Below are 21,677 nucleotides of genomic sequence, written 5' to 3' on the forward strand. Positions count from 1 at the left end.
ATATGCAATTTAAAAGAGATCGCCTTATGAAACTTGTATTTTTGAAGCTATGAACTTTTACCTATTTGTATTATTATTATTGCTGCTGTTGTTGTTGTTGTTGTTACTACAAATAATGTCTGGAGAAGTGGTGTCCAACTCATTTGGTCCTACAGACTTGATACCACCTCATTCAGCCTATGGTGCTTGAATTTTATGGTGGCGGTGTTAATTGCTGTGGATTCTGGAGCTGCAGCAACCTCCTCTCCTCCCACTGCTAAATGTCTAGCCCCACAGGCAGCCCTGTGGGCCAGATAACACAGCTTCACTGCCTAGCTCCAGCCCATGGGGTTGGAAATTTGTCATCAGGATGAGCCATGGCAGAATTAATTGATTACTGATAGTCTCTACCTCAAAGTGCTTACAGTCCAAATTCACAAAGTAGATGAAGTGAAAGGGAAAGAAAATTGCCCAGGATAACATTGGAGGTCACTAGAATAAACAAGAATACAATCCAGCCCCCCAGAATCCCAAGCCATTGTGCTGTCCAGAGACTGCACTTCATTTCTTATTATGAATTTTTAAATATACAGAGAACAAGATTCTGTTAGAATACTGATCATTCTTTAACTCCACGTATTGCCTGTTTTTGTGTGCCTCTCACAATGTGGAATGTAACTGTAAAACATATTGACAGGACTATGGAGTTTTAACCATGAAGAAATTCATGCTACATCAGTAATATGAGCTCTCTTGTGAAAAGAGGAACAGTTACTTTAGAAATCATAGAATCATAGAGCTAAAGGAGACCTCAGAAAGTCAACCCTCTGTCCTAATCTTGTCTAAACCGTCCCGGGCAAATATTTGTCTAATCTGTATTTAAGAATGTCGTATAACAGATTCCATGGCCTCTCTGGGTACTCTGTTCCAATAATTAACCACTCTTATAGTGAAAAAGTTCTTAATATTCAATCTAAATCTCCCTTTTTGCAATTGTAACCAATTACTTTTTTCCCCTGTGAACATACCAAAGTGTTGATTGCCGTGAAGTATTGGGAGAGGGGGAAGAGTTTAAAGTGAATGTCTAAATGTCAGCACTTTGAAGTGAACCATCTTTGTAAAATGGATTAGTTTTCTTTAACAATGCACTATGTCAGCATAACTGGCATTAGGTATTAATGGAAGATAGCTCAATGTAAAAATGAGTGCTTTATAGTAATCTAGATGCCTTGGTAGGGCCATATCTAAGAATTGCTTACTTTCATGGTCATGGTTATTTGACCAGTCGCTTCAGTTCTTTAGTTTTGTAACATGATACAACTTTCTCCTGAGTTAGCTAGTCACTGAAATGAATTATTGAATGTTGTACACTTATAATGCTGGGTCCTTATCACAAATAACTTTTCTATGCAGGGGCAAAGAGAGGTGTTAAGTAGCAATGGCAACTTCTGAGTTGAGTCTCTGGAGGAAGTGCTTCAGCATGTTTTGACTTATCACTGTAACTCAAGGAAAACTTCTTAGAAAAAACTAAAACAAGACATATGTGTTAGTTTTCCCCTATCCATTTTCTATTTTCCCCAAACCCAGGGTACTGTAAGCATGAACTATTAAAGGAATAAGATTTGTGACAAACCAAACCTTTTTGTATATATGTCAAACCCACATAGAATAAGTGCATGTACTGTGTTTTGTTTCAGATGGTTAGCTCTTTTCCTGTCTCTGAAAGCCGCCTACAGGCTCCATCACCTGCGCTCCTGGACAGAGCCAGGAGAGAACCAGCAGGCATCTCACTGTTTGAGGAACAAAGATTTCTTGCTTGGAGTCAATTTTCCACTCTCTTTCCCCAACCTGCACAGCTGCACTTTGCTGCAGGTAAGTAAAATTTTCAATGACAGGCACATCTTTTATTTAGCAAGTGCTAGCAGGTTGTGAAACAGTGAAAACCTGTGAAAAACATAAATTAATATATCTATCCACAGGAGTGCTAGTTAGCCAATTTATAGGACACAGTGTAAGGCTAATCTTTTCAGCCAAAAATCTGTTTGATCTTCAGGAAAGACTTTGGGAGGTTTTCCTGTTAGGAATGGTTGATGTCAATGGGGTGATTGGGGTTAGACAGTATACTACAGCCTGTGTGGACCTCACAGTTGATGTTTTGTTTTTAAAGTATGTAAAGTATTCAGTGGAGCATAGTAAGTAACTAATATTTCAGTAACTCTTTTGTAAGCTATTCTCATTCATTACCAAAGGGAATATTTTTGCATTTAATTATGGAAGATACAATTACAATTACCTGTGGGAAAGATGAGGAGGAAATAAACAACAAAACCTAATCTAATGTGTTGAGCACATGGTTCCTTTTCAGCCCATATCTTTTACATGTAATATGATGCTGTCACCAAACTATAGACTTGGAAAGGAAAACTCAAGCTACGGTGAGATATCGATCATTCACAGTAAAAAATAGCTGTGCAATTTGTCTGTGGAATTAGGGACTCTTGCTGCTACTCATGAAACACAGCTGTATGTAATGAAGTGATCATCTCTTTCTTTTTTCAGGTCCCCTTTTCAGGTTGTGTTTGAAATATATACAAAGATGCATTTATTCTCTCGCATGTGCTTTATGGTTAGAATTGTAGTGATAGATACTGGTCTTATTTTGGTTGGGTAGCATAAGGTGGCATAGCATAGGATACGAAAGCATAGTTAGCAACAATATGGGTAATCTTTAGCACATCAGATCAATAAAAATGAAGACCTTACATCGCTAGTAAAACTGATACTTAATATCCCAAAGCGTTTAAGTCTTTTTGATAGCTAGGCTTAATCAACTATTTGGATTTGTACATGCCATGAGCATCACCAAGTGATAAAGGATTAACGTAACAGTTCCTAACCCCCTACTCCATCTCAAGCCTGCCCAATCCCCACCCAGTCTCCAGCTGCTTTTAAAGTCCCTTGAGGCCATAAGTATACAACAGCCTTGATGCCACACTCTTGCAGCTGAATTGCTGCCTGCCTGCTGTTCCCATCTTCCTCCAGTCATCCATTGATCGCAGTTTGGCAAGTGTGGTGAATACGGTTCAAAATGTTTTGTAGCCCAGTTTGTACTCACATCTCTTCTATACAGTTAGTTGTCACATGGAATAGACGGTATGTGAATTTATGGAATGGGGAGCATGCTTTATTTTGGGTTATTTGGTAATATCCCAAAAGAGATTTGGGGCCTAGCGGTGGGGAGGAGAGATTTTTATGGTGGGAGATGGAAACATATTGATAAGATGTGCCTTAGGTATAATGTGAAAAGGGTTGATTCTTTAAAACTGAGTTACTGTTATTTTTATGAGGAAATCATCAAGTGCCTATAGGTGCCTACAAAAGGGAGGAAAAAGTGAAGGACTAGGAAACAGCCAGAGAAGAGTAGTTTGCAGTTCTAAGGTACAAAGGAAGTGAACACACAAACTACATAGGGCTAAGAGGCCGGTGTAAACAGAGACCTCAGCCTAACAATGCATAGATTAAATGTGTGAGACGCTGGTAGTCTGACATAGTCACTGGTGTGTCTTTCAGCTCCGGATTTTGCTTTTACTGGGCAGACTGAATCCAAATCTGTTAACTTGTAGCATACAGCATCAAGTTAGTTACTTTTTTCCATGGTTTTGCCTGAAAAAATGTGCGTGTATTCTTTTTTATGATTAGTAGACCTATTAACTTTTTAAAATGTACTGTACTGTTTGGGTTTTGATATTTGATCCCATGTTACAAATATGTTCACAAAAGAATAAGGGTAGAGTAAGCTTGGATAGAGTTGAAATGACTCATCTAGTGGCAGTTAACACATTTACGGAGGGAAACCCTTTTTCTGAAGCAGTGGGATCTTGCTTGAACAGACTCCATTTCTGAAAGGAATGTGGCTTCTCGCCACAACTCTGTGGAGGTAAAGGAGAAAGCCAAAATTCAGCCAGCATGAAGGGGAAGTTTTGTTTCCTGCCTTTACGCATGTGAAATACAATCTTGGGCTTGGTGTTATATTTTGCAGCGTTATCAGAAAGGCCAGCTACCATTAATCTAATATTCAGACAGACAAACAGCTGGCCAACAGTATACATAACTCTGGCTGCACTGGAGTTCAGGTAGAACTTGATTCCAGATCTGATTTGGTGAAATGTCTGCTCTTCTCCTGTGTGGGTTTGACTGATATAAATTTCCTAAGTTTCTGATCGGCCAGGGCAAAAGTCACAAAGGGACTTGGGCTGAGCATCCCCATCCCTGAAAATTAAGTGCCTGACTCCAGGCCTGGGATCCATAAACTTGAGTTAGGTGTCTACGTTCCCTGCATTTTAAATGGGAAGATTAGGTACTTATAACTGGGATTTGCAATGCACAACACGCTGAAGAGGGAGGACACTTAAGTCAGTTAATGGAAGAAGGGTGCATGTCTCTCCCAGATTGATATGGCAGTTTGGTGCCTAACTCAGGGCTGCATTGAGGCATCTGTATGAAATGGGGTTTCGTAGCTTGAAACTCCTGCCTAGACTTAGGCCTAAATGATTTCTTCATGTAGTCTTCAGCTGGTGTTGGTCATCTTTTATGTCATAGATAGTAGGTAGAGAACTTGCATAGGAAATAAGAGACCTGGGTTTTAGGTCCCCCTCTGTCTGAGAGGATTCAAGCTCATCTTCCGCTTCCCAGGAGATTGCCATGACTCAGATGGGCATTTGTTAAAGCTGGACTTCTGGACAGCAAAGAATGGGGCCACAGAGCCCAAGCAAGACGAAGCACGTCTCTTTTTCAGTGAAAGGGGGGGCAGAGAGCTGGAAAGGAAAGAGTGCAGAGATGCCTAATCTGTGAACCTCAAATAGGCTTAAGCAGGACATAGGTAGTGAATTGCTCAGCTCAGCCAGGATGGTGGCAATTCTGTGTAGGTTCTGTTGCAGGATTTTAGGTGCATAAGTCAGTGTTTTCCTAAAAACTTGACTGTCAGTGTCTAGGGGTTCTCTGTTGCCTAACAGGTTTTCTGTGGATCACTTCTTTGGACTTAGGTGGCTAACTTCTGTCAAAGTAATTTAAGAACCAGAATTATTTTGTGAATTTCATGGTTATGGACTACATATGCAGCACTGGTCTAGTAGACCATGCCATAGTGCTGCTTTGTTCAGAAGGACAGTGTGCAATCTCTCTCTCTCTCTGATTCTAATTGCGTATTCAGTTAAAAAAAAAAAAAAAAAAAAAAAAAAAAAAAAAAAAGCTTGTGGATGACCAGAAGCTTTTCACTCTCGCACAGTAAAGGGGGATAAGATGACATGTTCTTGGGCAAGTAGCTTTTTCTAAGTGGGCTGGTGCACCAGCTACTTCAACAGAGCTCTACTGATCTAGAGAAAGTGGTCTAACAGTGTTACTTTTATATGGACCAGCGAATTCGGATACTAACATTCGCTCAGAGTAGGGCCCCCTAATATGATTATCTGCAGGCTGGAATCTTTAGGTTTCATTTACTATATTTTCAAGACTTTTTCTGATTATAGCTGGCCCAAGGTCTGTGTCCCATACAGCTATTAATGGAGTCCCATATGAACAACTAGCTAATAAATGACTATTAGCTTCAAGTTGATTTCGGGCATTTGGTTGTTCAAATTTCCTTTTGAGGTTAGTATAGGAGAGCTAAGAGTAAAATGTGCAGCTGTATAGCTATTTCGGTTTGGCTGTATAAATGTTTAAATGACAGAGAATGTCTTACTATTTTAAATGGAAGAGAGCAGAAAAGTTTGTTTTGGGTAGTGAATTATGGTTTTATATGCTTTCCAGGATGTATAGCTAGCTGCTGTTAATACTAATGAATAACAAGCACATGTGAGGAATATAACCTCATCCATATGTGAACCTAGCCAGACTTAAGTAGAGGTACATCGATACATCGGTCCAATATTGAATCAGTACTGCTATAAAGAAAATTTACTGTATTGAAAATCAGCTTTTTTTTTTGCCTGATGTGGCTGATAAATGCCCTGTGCACGCACACAGCCACAGAGGAGCACAGCCCAGCAGCATAGAGAGCTGCATCCAGCTGGTAAGTCTGTTGTGGTGGAAGGGGAGGGGGGAGGGAAGAGGCGTTGAGGGGCAAATCAAGGCCCCTGCAGTGAGGGAGGGAGTGGGGTTGGGGCTGGGGCAGGCGCTGCCCAGGTGGGGCGGGGCATGGGACAGAGCCATGGCTCATATGGAGGGCTTAGGGAGGGGGGGTGGCTCCTGCTGCTGTGCACACCCCAGGAGAGCACCAGAAGGGGTGTACCCTGGATCTGGGCTGGGTGGGGCGGGCTGAAGCTGCGGGCTGTGGCACGGCTGCACTGAGCTCTTCCCAGCAGGAGGCTGGCCAGGCTGCGCTTGAGTAAGGCAGTAGCGGTGCTTGGAGTGGGGGGTTGGGGTGGCTACAGCAAATTTTGGGGTGGCTGCAGCCCTCTCCTTCCACCGTAGCCTCCCTCCCAGTGCTGCTGCCACGCAACCCAAGTTCAGTGTGGCCTAGCTCCCACCAGGAGCAGTTCGGTATAGACCCAGCCTGCAGTGGCAGCTCACCCTCACCCCATGCAGATCTGGGGGCACCCCCGCACCCTCTGGGGTTGTGCGCAGTGGCAGGAGCCACCTTCCTTCCCCTCCCTGTGCCCCCTGGACAAGCCACGGCAACATCCCATGCCCCAGCCCCACTCCCTCCCTCACTGCAGGGGCCTCAATTTATGCCCCCCCTTCCCCCCCCCTCCCTTTTTTCCACCACAACATACTTACCAGCTGAACACTGCTCTTCAAGCTGCCAGGCTGCATATTGGATCAGTATCAGAAGCTGATATGCCTCCTTAAAAATCGGCTATCAGTATCGGCCCCAAAAATCTCTGTTGGTGCACCCCTAGACTTAAGTACAGTTCAGTTCTTCAAGCCCTCTCTATCATTATTTTTTACCCGTTGCTGTCAGGTGGCTCAGCTTTTTCTGCAAAATCTGCTGGATTCACCAAAGTCATAAGACCAGTAGTAAGTACAACAAAGCATGCCTGGTTGCACTCACAGGTCTAATGGAAATTCAGCTTGGGAATGTGAAGGATTCCCGAGAGCTTTGTCCAAAACTCTGAGCTATAGTATGTTGAACCTTGAGTTTAGCTGCAATTGTTTAAAAATGGTATGATAAATTAAAGCATCTCTTCACAAAAAAGGATTTCATTATTGTATCGCATGCACACCTTACGTGCTTACAGAGTCTCTTCTGACACTTCATATGTAGAATTGAAATTTACTTCTTTCAGCAGCCTGAAACCAAAGTAATAGTTGATCTATATGCTATTGGTCAGATTTGCCATATTTTTATGTTGTGTGAACTGGAAAAATGGAACTCCTGTTCTTAACATGAGCTTGTTTTGAGATGTTCGCACAGAGAAGTTCCTTAAGTTTGTATCTAGGCTTAAGCAAGAGAAAAGCATATAGACAACCCCACAGAAAAAAAAGAAATAGGGGAAGTCTCTTCCTACGTGCTTCAAGTCAACACTTCAATTTCAAGTTAAAATAGGAATTTATGGCAATTGGTAAAAAGAAAAACTGGGATTCTTTTATACATGTTTTTTTCTGAGACTGAAATATGGTGGTAAGTTAAACATCTTCAGCAAGTTTTGCTCATATTGGCATTGGAATTGCAATTATGAGTGTGTGTTGTTGAGAAGATATTTTATCTGCAGTTGCGCATACATGCTTTTACTGTGTACATTATAAATATAGCATTTGAGAGTAAGGCCTCTTCCTTTTGCTTTCCTTATTTTTAAAGCAGGGGTACCCGAGTTTTTTTCCTGGAGGGCACATCTCGCTGGGGCCCGCATAAAAAGAGTCTGCAAAGCAGTATTTTTTTATGTTCGGTAGATGTAACATCATAAGTCTGTGTAACACATCGGGGTCCCAGGGGTGGCTGACACACCCCCCGGTGGCTCCACGACTATGCCTTGCACCGCTCCGAAGGTGCTCTCCCCATCTCTCCTGTGTCTTGTTGGAAAATAAGTAGATAAAGGGAGGCTGCTCCCGGACCTTGGTCTTAGGCTCACTGGTATTAGTCTCTGTAATCTCAGGCCCCAGACTGATCCTCTGTAGTCTATGGTGCCCAGCTGGGCACCCAAAGCTTTATGGGCTAATTGCGTGGCTCTATAACATCCCCTTTACTATGCCCCATGCCTCGTGGGTGTTACCAGTATGATGTCCCTTTGTTGGGGCCTCAGCTTCCTTGGCCTCTGCCCCATCACTCTTGCTAGGCCTACCAGCCTAGGCCCACTGAGTAGGACCTGGCTTTGAGGCACTAGCTTCTCTTATCCACTCTCAAGTTATTGAGCCCCTGGCTCCTGTATATAGGGCCCCTAGCCCCTCTGTCTGCACCCCCTTGCTGGCGCTGGGCCCCTGGCCCCTGTGTGGCTCGCTTAGCACTCCAGGCCTGAGCCTGCCCCTGGCAGGTCTCAAGGTGGTCAAGTGCCCCCCTGGATACTAGTGAGGTCTCCACCTCCCCTACAGCCTCTTCCACAAACCAAGGGTGAACATAACATAAATACAAGCCCCCAGGCTATAACTTAAATAATAACATGCAGCAGCCTTCTGTCCCTTTAAGCATATAAGCCTCTGCTTAGCCCAGTGTCCTGTCTTCCCTGAGCAGGAGCTCCTCTTCTGGTGGAAGCCACGGAGAGACTGCCCGTGCTAGCCCCAGCCCTGGGCTTAAATGCTCCCCTGGTGCTACCTGCATCCGACCGGCTGCAGGTGCTGGCCAATTACCGCATTGGCCAGTCGCACTGGCAACCTGCAGCTGTGGCCCCCTGCTTGCCTGCAGAGCTCCTTTGCTAGGCTATTTCCTCCTGCAAGTAACAGGTCCTGGGGCTGTCTGTTATGGTCTAACATATACACAGTTACAATGAGGAAAATCACTGGGCTGCTGCTAATGTTTGTCAAGTCAGTTACTGCTGAGCAGGCAGTGCCCAGCCTCACTGACCACCTGATTCCTCTGAAGGTAGGCACTATTAAAATGTCCTTTTGCAGGCTGGATACAGATGCTTTCATGGGCAGCACTTTAGGAATCCTGTTTTTAGAGCATGGATGGCCAGCCCGTAGCCTGGGTGCCACAAGTGGCACAGGCAGACTGTGTGTGTAGCACATGGTAGACTGGGGATGGGACAGGCAGCACAGCAGCAAATAGTGCAGGGAGCAGAAAGCAGAGCATCAGATCAGGCAGGGAACAGCTCAGGAAGCAGTAAACTGAGCAGCAGATTGCATATGGCAAAGGGATTGGAGTGGTACTTGGGGTATGGGCCTTATTTGTGGCACACCTGGCAAAAAGGCCCCCACTGTTTTAGAGAATGGTGGGAACCATACTGTGAAGGATCTGGAAGCCTTTGTTCCATATTGTTTGCAGTCAATTTTGCTGCGCAGAGAAGGCTGGTGACTGCACGTTTGTGACAGTTATGCACATTCTTATTGATATTTCCACCTTTGTTTCCTGGTTTCTTGAATGGAGGTAGATAGTCTTAGAGCTGTATCTGTATTTTGTTCTGTAATTTTATCCAGTCCTTTCCCACGTTTGTGAATCTGGTGGGAAGCTATTTTTCCACTGTCTGCTTCATCCTCAAATATATACTGGAAGTACATGTCATGAAATTCACATAGGATTATTTCTCATGCGACTTGCTCATGTTACACAAAAAAAATGGAGTTGAGAACTAGGACTTATGTGCACATACAAAAAAACATTGAGTGACTTCCTATAAAGGGGCCCAGGGCATATGCATGTACAAACTATTCTTCAAAATCTTTCCTTTGTTTTTTCCTGTGCTTCTAATTGGGCTGAAGCCAACATAGCTTACCCTTTGATATCAGTGACCAATGAAGAAACAGTGAAGATATCCTTGGGAAAGTGGGTATGGAATTAACATTTCTTAGCAAATTGTTGCTGTCTAGTAGGGATGTGCAAAATGGGCCGTATTCGATTCTGATTCAGATTCGGCCTGAACTGGGGACAGAGACTCGATTAGTTGTTTCAGATCACTGTCCCGATTCGATTCAGTCAAATCCGAATCTGGAGATTCAATGCTGATTCAGAGAATCAGTGATTCGGCCATAGACACAGCTTTAAATGTTTTTTCTACATACCTTGAAGTACCAACCGTGGCTCGTGAATGCTGCAGTGGTGGGGCAGATGGAGCATCCCACAGGAGCGCGGGGCGGTGCCCTGTGTGCTCAGTGGCAAACCCGGAACTGGACCAGAAGTACTTCCAGTCCACTTCTGGGTCCGCCTCCGAGCGTGCAGGGGGGGCCCCCCTATGCACCCCCAGCTTGGTGATCAGCCACGGGGGGGACCCCAGGTGCCCTCCCCAGACCCAGAAGGCACCAGTCGCCAAGCCAGCAGGGCGTAGGGGGTTCCCCCTGCGCACTCCCCAGTGGACCTGGAAGTGCTTCTGGTCTACTTCTGGGTCTAATGCCAAGCGCACTGGGGACCCCCTCGCACTCCTGGGGGATTGTTCTGTCCACCCCAGCATCTCAGCATTCATGAGCCACCTGGTACCTTGAGGTATGTAGAAAAACATTTAAAGTGGTGTCTATGTCTGAATCATCGAATCTCTCCAAATCGATTCAGAGGGTTCCGATTTGGTTCAAAGAGATTAAAGGATCTCCTGATTCTGTTCGTTTTCAGATATTTGGCCACCAAATCAGGCCAAACCTCCACCCAATCAGATCAGCAACCAAAGCTTCGCACAGCCCTGCTGTCTAGTACCCCAAGAGACCTCTCTAGGTTTTGCGTGGGGAGAGATTCTGTTTTCCCACCAGTTCATATATTACTCTCTGGGAAGTAAAATGTTTATGTGCATGTATGTATATAAACACCTGCAACAGTTACAGTGGCTGCATCTACATGAGACACCGACTGCGCAGTCATTACTGCACAGCCATTTAGTACTTGTATAAATGAGTACTAAATGACTATGTAGTAACGAGTTACTGCGCAGTAGTGTCGCCAAACAGCTTTTTCATGATGCTGACTGCACAGTAGCTTGTTACTACTGTGCAGTAGCATCGTATCATGCTTCCTGATATATGACCCTACTGGACAGAAGTAATGGGCTATTGCACAGTCAGCATCTCATGTTGATATGGCCGGTATCACAGTACTGTACGTATTGTCATGGGACTTGTGGAAAAATTCTTGCTCCTGCACAAATCTTAGGGAAGCACAAATTCAGAGTTCATGAATATGCTTGTTGCTAGCTCTAAGTGAGAAGCTGACCTAAGTGCTGCAGCTCTGTTTTCAGAGTTGGATCTGACTGTGTGTGCTTGGAGTTCTTTGCTAGTAGCAGGCAGGGCTACTAGCAGAGATTTGCCATGAAAATAGTTACTTCCCTTACATTTAAGAGTTTAAAGTTATTGAGGCAAAATAACAGATTTTGTCTTGCCTTTAATGTGAATTTGCAGCTCTGGTATTTTTCGTTAGTGCTTGCTTGGACTGTGAAGTAGTAGTATCCAGCTAAAGGCCCACTGATGGCTCATACATCTCTGACTGCCCCCCCTTTCCCCCCCTTTTTTTTGTCAAATTTTGTGTGGGGGGCACTGAGGGACCTGATGATAAATTTAGAGGAATTTTGCCTAGGAAAATAACAAACATTGGAAAAGGGATGCATATAGAAACATAATAGTCTGTTAGTTTCTGATGTTTTTGTAGTGCTCTGTCTTGCTCAGGATTTTTCTATCCATGTATGGTGTCCTATAAAGATTATGGGAGGGTCATTTCTACTGGAATAGGTGCATGCTTTTCTGACACCAAGAGCTACACTGAAAATGTGCTGAGGAAGAAAAATAATGTCTCCAATTCTAGAATCTGTCAAAATGAAGAAGAGAAAACTAGGCCAGCTCCCTTCGGATTAAAAAAAAGTGTTTGTCAGTGTCCCGCCTTAGCAAGGTTTGAGAAAACTGAATAAAGGACCCTCCTCTAATAACTAGGGGCACAGAGAATCCTTTTCATATTCAGTGACAGGACTATGTCGAGGTCTGTGTTTCTGAGGGAGATGTTTGGTGATTGTTAATTATCAATTATTTTTTCTTACCCAGGGTTAAACAACTTGAAATCATTTTGCTATTGACTAAACTAATATTTTTTGGTTAATTTTGTTTTTAGAACCTTGTGTTCAGTAGCCACTGTAAAGCAGTTACTGGCTTTTCAGACCACGTAATACATCGAAGGAGATCAGCTACCTCATGTGTACGGTGCTGTCAGGTCACTGAGCTGCCGTCCTTTCTGTGCATGGCCAGTCCACGGGTAAGTCCTGCAAAAGATACTACTGCAATAATGGAATGTATTCTTTTGAGTAACTGCTTAAGAAGCTGTTCACTTTTGTAAAGAATCCTGTCTTTGGACATAAAATTATTTTGTGTACTTAAAGTGCATTCTGAAGTCCTGTCCCCACAAAGTTACAATTTCATCTACTCTTGGACTAAATTCAGGAATACGTTGGTGTGTTTGACCTGGGGAAGTTATACAGCACTTGTTCGCAAACAGTTTTCTCTCTCAGACCTGTCTCTAAGTTTTCTACATAGCTGTGCACCCCATAATGCCATGGCATAAAGAATGAACAAAGTAACAACTGTCACTGTAACTACGCTGTAAGGTCTCCAGGAACTCTAGAAATATTCTGAAGTTGTTCATTGTTTCTTTTTCTTCCTTTTCCTCCATTTAGCTTCTCTCTATTCCTGTCTTTCACATACTTTTTAGAACAGTGATTCTTAATCATGATGCTGTAAAATACTTTAAAGCAGAGGTGGGCAAAATGCAGCCCACGGGCTATTCTGTCCAGCCTGCAGGACCCCTAAAAAATTTAGAAAATTAATATTTATCTGCCCTGGGCTGCCTGTCATGCGGCCCTTGATGGCTTGCCAAAACTCAGTAAGCAGCCCTCCACCCAAAATAATTGCCCACCCCTGCTTTAAAGGGTGCTATGAGGTGCTGTGCAAAAAAAAAGGACAGAGCATTTACGAGATAATCCCAGAAATTTCAAATAAGAGTCCACAATGTCAAAAATATGCTGAGTTCTTTGCAACCGAAAAATTGCTGTATACTTTTCCATAGTAAAAAATGAAGAGGGGGCATTTTCCTGAGGTGCCTTAAGTCTTATGGGATGGACAACCGCTGCCCTAGAAATGTGCTATGTAGCCCTGTTTGAAAAATACTGTTATACAGAACTGATAAGATAGTAACTAATGCAGTTCTATAGAAACCACCCCAGCTATGTAGTTAAAGAAAATATTTCTTTCTGTTCTAGGGATAGAATTATCCATTAAATGGCTGGTTAAAAAATGTAGTAAAGTTATACTTTGCTATTAAATTCTCAAATACTTTTTTAAAAAGGGAAGTGAGCATAGCATACATATTGAGGGGGAGGAAGGACAAAATTGTAGTAAGGCACAACCAACTGGAATTTGCAACAGTAATGGTTGTTCCTTCTACCACTCTGTCCACTATGAGCATTGAAAAACTATCTTTTTCTATTATAATGGTGTTTTTCTTTTGCTCCTTGGCATGTAACTTGCACCATGTATCACTTTTGATCTATAGTATTCTCTGCAGCTGTGATGTTTGTGTAATCCCTTACTTAAATTCAAATCAATTATAGCGGCAAAATGTCTGGCCAGTAGCATTCTGTTTTCTTGCAGCATGTTTTGCCTATTCCAGTAAGATGTCTCTCTTTAAATTCTCTCCTAGTCTCCAACATTATAAAATACAGTGTAGTACTTGGTCAAGCAGACTACAGGCAAACTTTTAGGCTCAAAGTACTGGGCTATTTGAAGAGGCTAGAGAGCTTTTTATCAACAGCAATCTTTAGTGAGGAGGAGTGTGAGATCTGTTTGATGGTTGAGGGCCTATATGATGGTTCTTATTAGTTTAGCTTGTACTTCAGCATCCCAGTATTTAGAAATTTCTCTTTCTGGCATTTCCAAACACTTCTAAGGGTAAGTGGCACTGGCCAGACAGGTTTCCAATACCACTTACCTTATTAAACAGCATTTTTAAATTATGTGCAACACTCCTTGTCTTATGAAACTCTTGTTCCTCATTGCTTTGTTTTCTGATGTTGTATTCTCTTAGTTTCTGCTGCTTTCCTTTTTATTCATACTTGTCCTCATCTTGCCTAACTGCAATAAACATGATGGGACTCTGGGGACCCCAGTGAGAAGCTGTTTCCTTTTGTCAGTTTGAAAACACATGGACACTTATCTTTATTTCCTATCCTCCTCTAACGCATACCTTTCTTTGTAATATATGCAGTATATTTCTCAATGAAAGTTATTTAGGAAGAATGGAGACTGCTTATCCAGAATGTTGTTACAGAGACTGAATTTAGCAAATATTCTTGTATTCATTGCATCCCATATGAATGTGTGGGTTTTCTTTAAATCAGAGACTTTGCCCCTCCTTATAATACTGTAGGAAACCCATCTTTACTAGACTTTAATTGCAGCACTCTAGAGATACAGTTGTCTTGCTTATGAATTCACAGCTCTGTAAGTATAACTTTTTTGTAATGGGAAGCTTCTGACGCACTGCTTTTTAATACAAGCTGATCCCTTGAGTCCTGGTTTTCCCAGGTGCTTGGATGACCTGCAATTTTTGTGAAACAGCAGAAAGTGAGAAAAGTGATGGTGTTTGTTTAACTGCATGCATTATGCTAGGCCTCACAGCACAGTGATGGGCCACAGTATAAAGGTAATTGCGCTGCAGAAGTCTGATCTGAACATATTCTACACTGCCCTTAAAATCGATGGAAAGTGAGGGTGCTCAGCCCCAAGCACGCAGCTCACAGCCAAGGACCAAAATTGCTCCCGTAGGTTGTCAAGTTTCCTGACTTGAGAACTTAATAATCACCACGACCAATAGAGACTTGAGGGTCTCAAATGACCACAAGATGAACATGTGCCACCGATGCAATGCCATAACCAGCAAAGCAAACCAAACTCTGGCATGCATCCACCGATGCATCTCTAGCAAAACCAGTGATGTTATCCTCCCATTTTACATTGTCGTAATGAGGCCATAGCTGGATTACTGTGTCCAGTTTTGGGCCCCCCACTTCATGAGGGACGTGGATAAGCTGGAGAGAGTTCAAAGGAGAGCCACCCATATGATCAAAGGCTAAGAGAGCTAGCCTTATGAGGAGAGGCTGAGGGACATGGGACTCTTCAGCCTGGAGAAGAGAAGGCTCGGGGGGATTTGGTGGCACCCTATAAGTGTATAAGGGGTGTGCATCAGGATCTGGGAGAACAGTTGTTCACCAAGGCTCCCCAAGGGATAACAAGGTCTAATGGCCACAAACTTCTGAAAGGCCGATTTGGACTAGACGTAAGGAAAAACTTCTTTATAGTCTGAGTGTCCAGGATCTGGAACAGACTCCACCTAGAGGTGGTGCATTCACCTACTCTGGACTCATTCAAGAAGTGTTTGGATGTTTATCTTGCTGGGATCATTTGACCCCCCCAGCAGATTTCCTGCCTTTGGCAGAGGGGCTGAACTTGATGATTTCGCAAGGTCCCTTCCAGCCCCTTATGTCTATGAAATCATCCTCTACTTCAGGGGTCATATCTGGGCCAAAAAGCTCTAATCCAGCCCATATTTTACTAACAGCGGGCTGATCCCCTCCTGCTGTTCAGAGCGGTGCTCCCTTCCGTCCCCTCTGCACACTGCAGTATCTGCTTATCACTACTGAAATTTGCCCCTCCAAATTGTTGATCACTGTGCTTTTCGGTGGTGTGTTTTTTCAGTGGAGGCTGCAGTAAGAGGAAAAGAGCAGGGATGGCTGGGGTGGCAGCAGGAATTTGGCAGCCTGTGGGGATGACCAGCTTGCAAAGAATAGCTTGCCATTATTAAAAAGGTTGCCAATGCCTGCAGTGCTTCACTGCGAGTAAGGAGTTGTACTCGGAGAATAAGAAACAGCTTAAGTGGGGCAAAACCCCAGATATGCAAGGAATGACTCATGTAGCATGCTTGTCTTCTACTCCCTTTATCTTATGGTTCAATAAAATGTGAAATCTTTCACTCTTATGAGCAGTAATTACTTTTATGGCTATGAAAAGCCTTTGCATATTATCCTGTATAGCTCCAGAAGTCCAGTCAACCACCTGCTCTTGTAGGGGGAAAAAAACACCCTAAATGCAGTGGAGGCTGGGTGCAAAGGAGTTGGGAGTGAAGACATCTGCTTCCAATTAGTCTGCATTTTCAAGCCTGATGTCTGCTTGGAAGTGATAGCAAGCCAATAAAACCCTTTCTGCTTGGGGAGAGGCAGCAATAGTAGTAAACATACAGAGACAGGCTGGGAGCAGAAGTCCCTTATCATCAAGCTACCCAAATGTTCCACTTCTAATCTGTGTTTGTGTTATAGCTGGATTTACCACCAAGGTTCATTGAACGTGTAGGTGTGGGTACTTATGCACTGCTGCCTGTCGAAAGGAACTTAGCAAATAACACTCTGCACCCATGACCTGGGTTCTTCTCTTTTGTACCTTCTGACATGAGTTCATCTTGTCCCTTGATTCTGGGGCCAAGTGTCTGTCTAGATCAGAGATTCCCAAACTTTTTTTTATTGTGCACCCTTTCCAGATTTACCAGCTGCCCGCGTATCCCTACCAGCATACGTTTTATATTTTACATGCCAATTGTTATAATGAAAATTAAATCCGCCATTATACAATTTGTCCTGTATACCCCCCAGCGATGTCTTGTGCACCCCCAAGGGTATGAGTACCACTGTTTGGGAGCCTCTGGTCTAGATCTTCCAGAGCGGCAGTGGCACATGCATAAGTTCCATTATATCAGAGCTGTCCAACTGACAGCCTATGGGCTGCATTTGGCTTGCAGAAGGGTAATTTATGGTCCTTGGGCTCCCATCTGGCTGCTGCTCCACCCCATCACTTTAGCTGCAGCCCTTCAGGATTCCTCTCCCTTTTTCATCTTCCTTTTCTGCTCCCTGCTCCTGCCCTAGGAGGTTTGGTGGTATGGCACTGCACTGCACAGCACAGCCTTGGAGTTCATGGCACAGAGCAGCAGGGAAGCCCAGGACTGAGAAGCTGAGAGTGAGAGGCCTCTACAGTGTGGTGTAGTGGGGGGTTCATGACCCATATTGGTGTGGTCTGTGCAGCAAGCAACCTCAGCCAGCCCTGCATTAGTTCAGGGATTGACAGTCAGCCAAAAAAATAGATGTGGATGAAACACAACTTTGCTTTAGTTCCATTTTATATTGTAAAGGCTTTTTTACTGCTATCTGTAACTAAATTGGGGGGGGTGTGGAGGCAAGTACAGCATAGTTAAAATGCCAATTTAAGAACTGACCTGTTAATCCACAGATATGGGGAAATTAGGTCTGCAGTCTATTTTGTCAGAAATCTTGTGCATGAGAAATTATTTTAGCTTGGTAGGCATGTAGAAAGCGTTAATAGGGGCATGGCTTTGCTCTCCTAGGAAGCTGAAAACTTTTCACACTTGTACATTCTTGTCAGAAGCTACAAAGTCTTTAAACAGCAGAAACCAAAATGCTCCCAGAATGAATGTTCTGATGTTGTTGATATGGTCTGGAAAGGTAATGGAGTGAGTGATAGAGGTTAGGACTGTATGTGGATGATGGTGGTGTGAGTTTATTTTGAATGTTAGAGGAAAGTAACACTTTGTATCCATGGGCAAGCCCTAATACTGAATCAGACAGGCTTGGAATATGAAAAGTGATTCAGAGGATGGATATGTCTCCTGTTCCCACTTAGTGGGAAATATGTTTGTTTTCTTCGATCATTTTATTTCAGGAGCTTGATAGACCCTTGTATGTAGCCTTTATCACAATGATAGGTAATTTTTAAACTCTTAATCACACAAAAAAGGGAAAGCAAGGTGGCACCTTGGAGACTAACTATATGCCTGGTTAACATGGCATGAAAAGATGTGGTTTGGGAAGATTAGGAATCTTCATCTTGATCTCAGTAGCCAAAATAGGTTCCTTTTTAGGATCTGTCATCTTCACTAACCATAGTCCTATATTAAATGTGAATGACTATGATCTTCCCTGTTTTATGTAAAATGGCTCTCTCAGTCTCTTTGCAAGTAATAAATGTGCTGGTTGGATTGAAAAATTTTGGACACTCCTGTTTTAAGGAGTATTGTTTTCTGTTCTCACTTAGGTTTATCCGGAATAGAAACATGAATTAAAACTTAGAGGTAAATAATGTCCTGTGAAGGAAGGATATGCCATTGTAAATCTTTGCTGTTATCACTGGGGAAGTAAGTGGTCAGGCACCAAGGCTGAGTTTTTCATCACAAGAAACCTTGGCTCCTTGTGTTAAAAGATCATGCCCTGCTTTAACTGCAGATGGCAGTGCAGTATAACAGATCCTCATAGATTCAGTGTGAAGTAAGTGCTCAACCCTGCCCTTTTGATTCTGGGTAATTTAAATTGTTCATCATAGTATTCAATTGAGTTATCAGAAAGTGAGCTGTTATGTATCCCTTTGTGATTTTAGATCCTGAAGCTCTGAGCTTCCTTTTCTACTCTCCCCAATTCCTATTTCTTGGTGTTAAGAGTTGTAGCTTTGTGCACCTGCACTGCTTCTGTGCAAAGAGGTTGTCTTTTTTTACTCCAGGAGTAGACTAGGCACTGGGCACCTCAATACTGGGTGTTGAGTAACACCTGTATACTCAAGACATACCCTTTAACTCTGGGGGCTTAGCATCTGGGTCTGAGCCACCTAGGTTAGCCTAATCTGTGTGTTTAGTGCCTCTACCCCAAAGCTTTGCCTGTTTTACTTAGTCCTTGCTCTTTCCACACTTGCCTGTGCATGCCTAAAGTCAAATTCTCTGCTGCTTTGTGCTGAGATGCCCATAGTTCTTCTTAGTCAAAGAAGAATTTCTTTCGGAGGAAATTGCAGGGAGGTTATTCGAAATTGTTGCCAGCTGAGTGATTTTGCTTATGTCCTTCCAAAGTGGTCGGGTTCTAGTTGGATTAAAGCTGAGTGTAGGATCTTACCCAACAAAGTGAATTTGCCCAGACCGTAACACACGTCCAGATCTGTTTTAGGGAATTTTATATAGGGATGGCTGGGAATGTGAGGCTAAAACTCAGGTAAAAGTACAGATTTACTTTTCAGTTAAGAGCTGTCTTAACCCCTGTTAAATTAGTCCTTCTTTGCTCTGGTGTCTTTGGTGCATCACCTCTGGTATGCACCTATTCATTGGGCTGTAGAGTGGCTCTTGGTGACTTGTAAATCTGTGTCCTTGTCATCATTGGCATGACCTTGTCTGTATTGAAAAGCAGAAACAAATGCTTGCATTTTTCTGTCTTGTATTTGTATTATAATTTTGCTCAAGAACCAGTCTACTTAAAAAAAAAACCAAACAAACCAAGCAACCAACCCCCCCCCCCCAAAAAAAAAACCAAACAAACCCCAAAACAAATGCTCTAACCTTTGTGGTTGGCATAAAAAACCTTGCATTTATGAAACCACAAGTTGTATGTTTAACAAAAAGCGGTAAAAATTAGGTACAGATTAACTGATACATTAGCCACAGTCTTTCCTATAGATAAATGTAGGTTAAATGCTGAGATTTGTGAGCTAATCCAGTTATTGCATGAGTCTGTTAACTTTGAAGTTCAATAAGGATACTTTAAATGTCAGCAATATTAACTGTATATTAACTAATATTCATTGTTTATCATTTAATAAAAAAATCCTTGTCCTTCATCTCTACCTGATATAGTAGTTTGTGAGCCATGGAGGGGTCAGATGGCTACATTTTATCAAATTTCTCCACACTACAAATTTTTTGATTTGTAGTGATGGCTTTCATAGCTGTCCCTTGAGTCAGTCTAGTTTTGCCTGACTGCTGGGAACTGGAGCAGAGAATTTCTAGTTTTACATAGACCTGCATCAATCCTTTTTCCAATATATAACAGTTTGGCTGCTTGCAGACATGGAAAAAAAACCCAAAACAAAATGGTGCTTTACTTTAAGTTTGGTGCTGGACCATGCTGAGCCCAGCACATGCCCAGAAGAGGCAGTGCATTAGTTGGACCCAACTTTTCCAACATCTTTATAGATCAGGCACTTTAGTGGGGCTTTTTTGGCACCTTTATCTAATAGTTGATTGAATCAGCATTAGCTGAAAATGCCAAAAAGCCCTGCTGAAAGGCCCAATCTATAGACACTGAGGAGCCGGGTCAAAGTAATGTGCTGCTGCTTCCGGTAAAGTGTGGGGTTTCCCGTGGGTGACTGGTGTCTCCTAATACTGGGGCGGCACCAGCCAATCGCAGACCGGATTGGGGGGGGGGGGGGAGGCTGTTGTGCATGCATGCGTGCACCCCCCTCCGTGCAAAAGTCTCTGGGGGAAGGGGAAAGGGCCATGGGTGGGGACGGGGCAGGGAGGAAGCAAAGCTGAAGCTGGTACTGGGCAGGGCTTGGGCTTGGGGCCAGGGTCGGCTGTACCCATGCAGCTGCTCCTTACCCTGCGTCAGGGATCATTGCTCAGCACTGGCATCCACCTTCCCCCGGCCCTTTACTGGCCCTGGCTGCCTCCCTGAACTGGCCCTGGTCTGGCCCCAGCCCCACACGGCCCAGGGAGGGGCGCCTGGAGCTTGAGCATGGCCAGCCTTGGCTGCACCGCCAGGCCAGAGGAGACGGAGTCCCTGGGACCCCCTGCCCTGCCCTGTTTAAGTCATCCCTGGGAAGAGCCCGGTGGCTCCTGCAGAGTCACGGCGCCAGGGAGCCAAGGGGGGCACGTGGCACCCGCCCCTGATCTTTGCACAGGGCAAGGGTGGGCTGCAGCTGTGAGGCAAGCTGGGCTCTGCCTACTTCACGCCTCGCTGCAGCCTTTGAAAGTGGTGTGTCCCACCACTATGTGGGCCAGGCAGCGAGGCACATGGCGCTATGCCACGCCACTTTCAAAGGCTGCAGCAAGGCGTGGAGCAGACAGAGCCCAGCTTACCTCGCAGCTGCAGCCTGCCCTTGCTCCGTGCAGAGATTGAGGAGGGGCACATGTCCCCCTTGGCTCCCCGGCGCCACAACTGAGGAGCCATAGGGCTCCGCTTGTCCCACAACCTGGCCTGGCCAGGGGGCTCCATTCACCATGAATGGGGCCCCAACTGGGCCAGGTTGTGGGGCAATCAGAGCCCAGCAGCTCATCCAGGGCAGCCGCGTATTGGAGCCAAGGTTTTGGGGGAATGTGCCTCCCCTTGGGCTCCAATTGTCCCATGAACCCGCCCGGCTGGGTTCATGGGACAATTCTCATTCTCTGTGAATGAGGCCTCAGCCAGGCCAGGTTGGGGGACAGTCCCCACAGTGCAGCAGGGAACGGGGCAGGGGTGAATGATTTGGCTGCCCCTACCCCACTCCTTCCTGCACTGTGGGGGTCTTGATCCCCCTCCCTTGACACTTCCCCCTCAAGCCTAGAAACTAGAGGAAGAAAAGAAATCTTACCTACCTGCCTGCTGGGCTGGGCTGGCTGCAAGCCTGGCGTGCCTGTCCCCCCTGCTGCAGCAGCCTGAAGTCAGGTTGCCCTGGCGTTTGGGGGGTCTGAGCCCTGTTAACCTCCCCTTCCGTCGCCCCCCAGTACTTCTCTTGTGGGGCACTGCCAGTCTCAAGGGGTGCACGTGCATCTATGGGCACTACCCCCTACATGTTGCCAGTGG

General features: G+C 44.3%; 1 protein-coding gene across 6 annotated transcripts in view; it reads left to right on the forward strand.

The window, feature by feature from the left end:
• INO80 (INO80 complex ATPase subunit) overlaps positions 1 to 21,677 on the forward strand; it is a 126,714-nt gene that overhangs the window by 51,447 nt on the left and 53,590 nt on the right. For all 6 annotated transcript variants that reach the window (XM_059722987.1, XM_059722986.1, XM_019496558.2 and 3 more), the window contains 2 exons: positions 1,677 to 1,851; positions 12,143 to 12,283. In XM_059722987.1, the coding sequence (XP_059578970.1) occupies positions 1,677 to 1,851; positions 12,143 to 12,283 (316 nt within the window). The remainder of the gene's footprint in view (positions 1 to 1,676; positions 1,852 to 12,142; positions 12,284 to 21,677) is intronic.

Source organism: Alligator mississippiensis, chromosome 2 (genome assembly GCF_030867095.1).
Source record: "Alligator mississippiensis isolate rAllMis1 chromosome 2, rAllMis1, whole genome shotgun sequence".
Classification (NCBI taxonomy): Eukaryota; Metazoa; Chordata; order Crocodylia; family Alligatoridae; genus Alligator; species Alligator mississippiensis.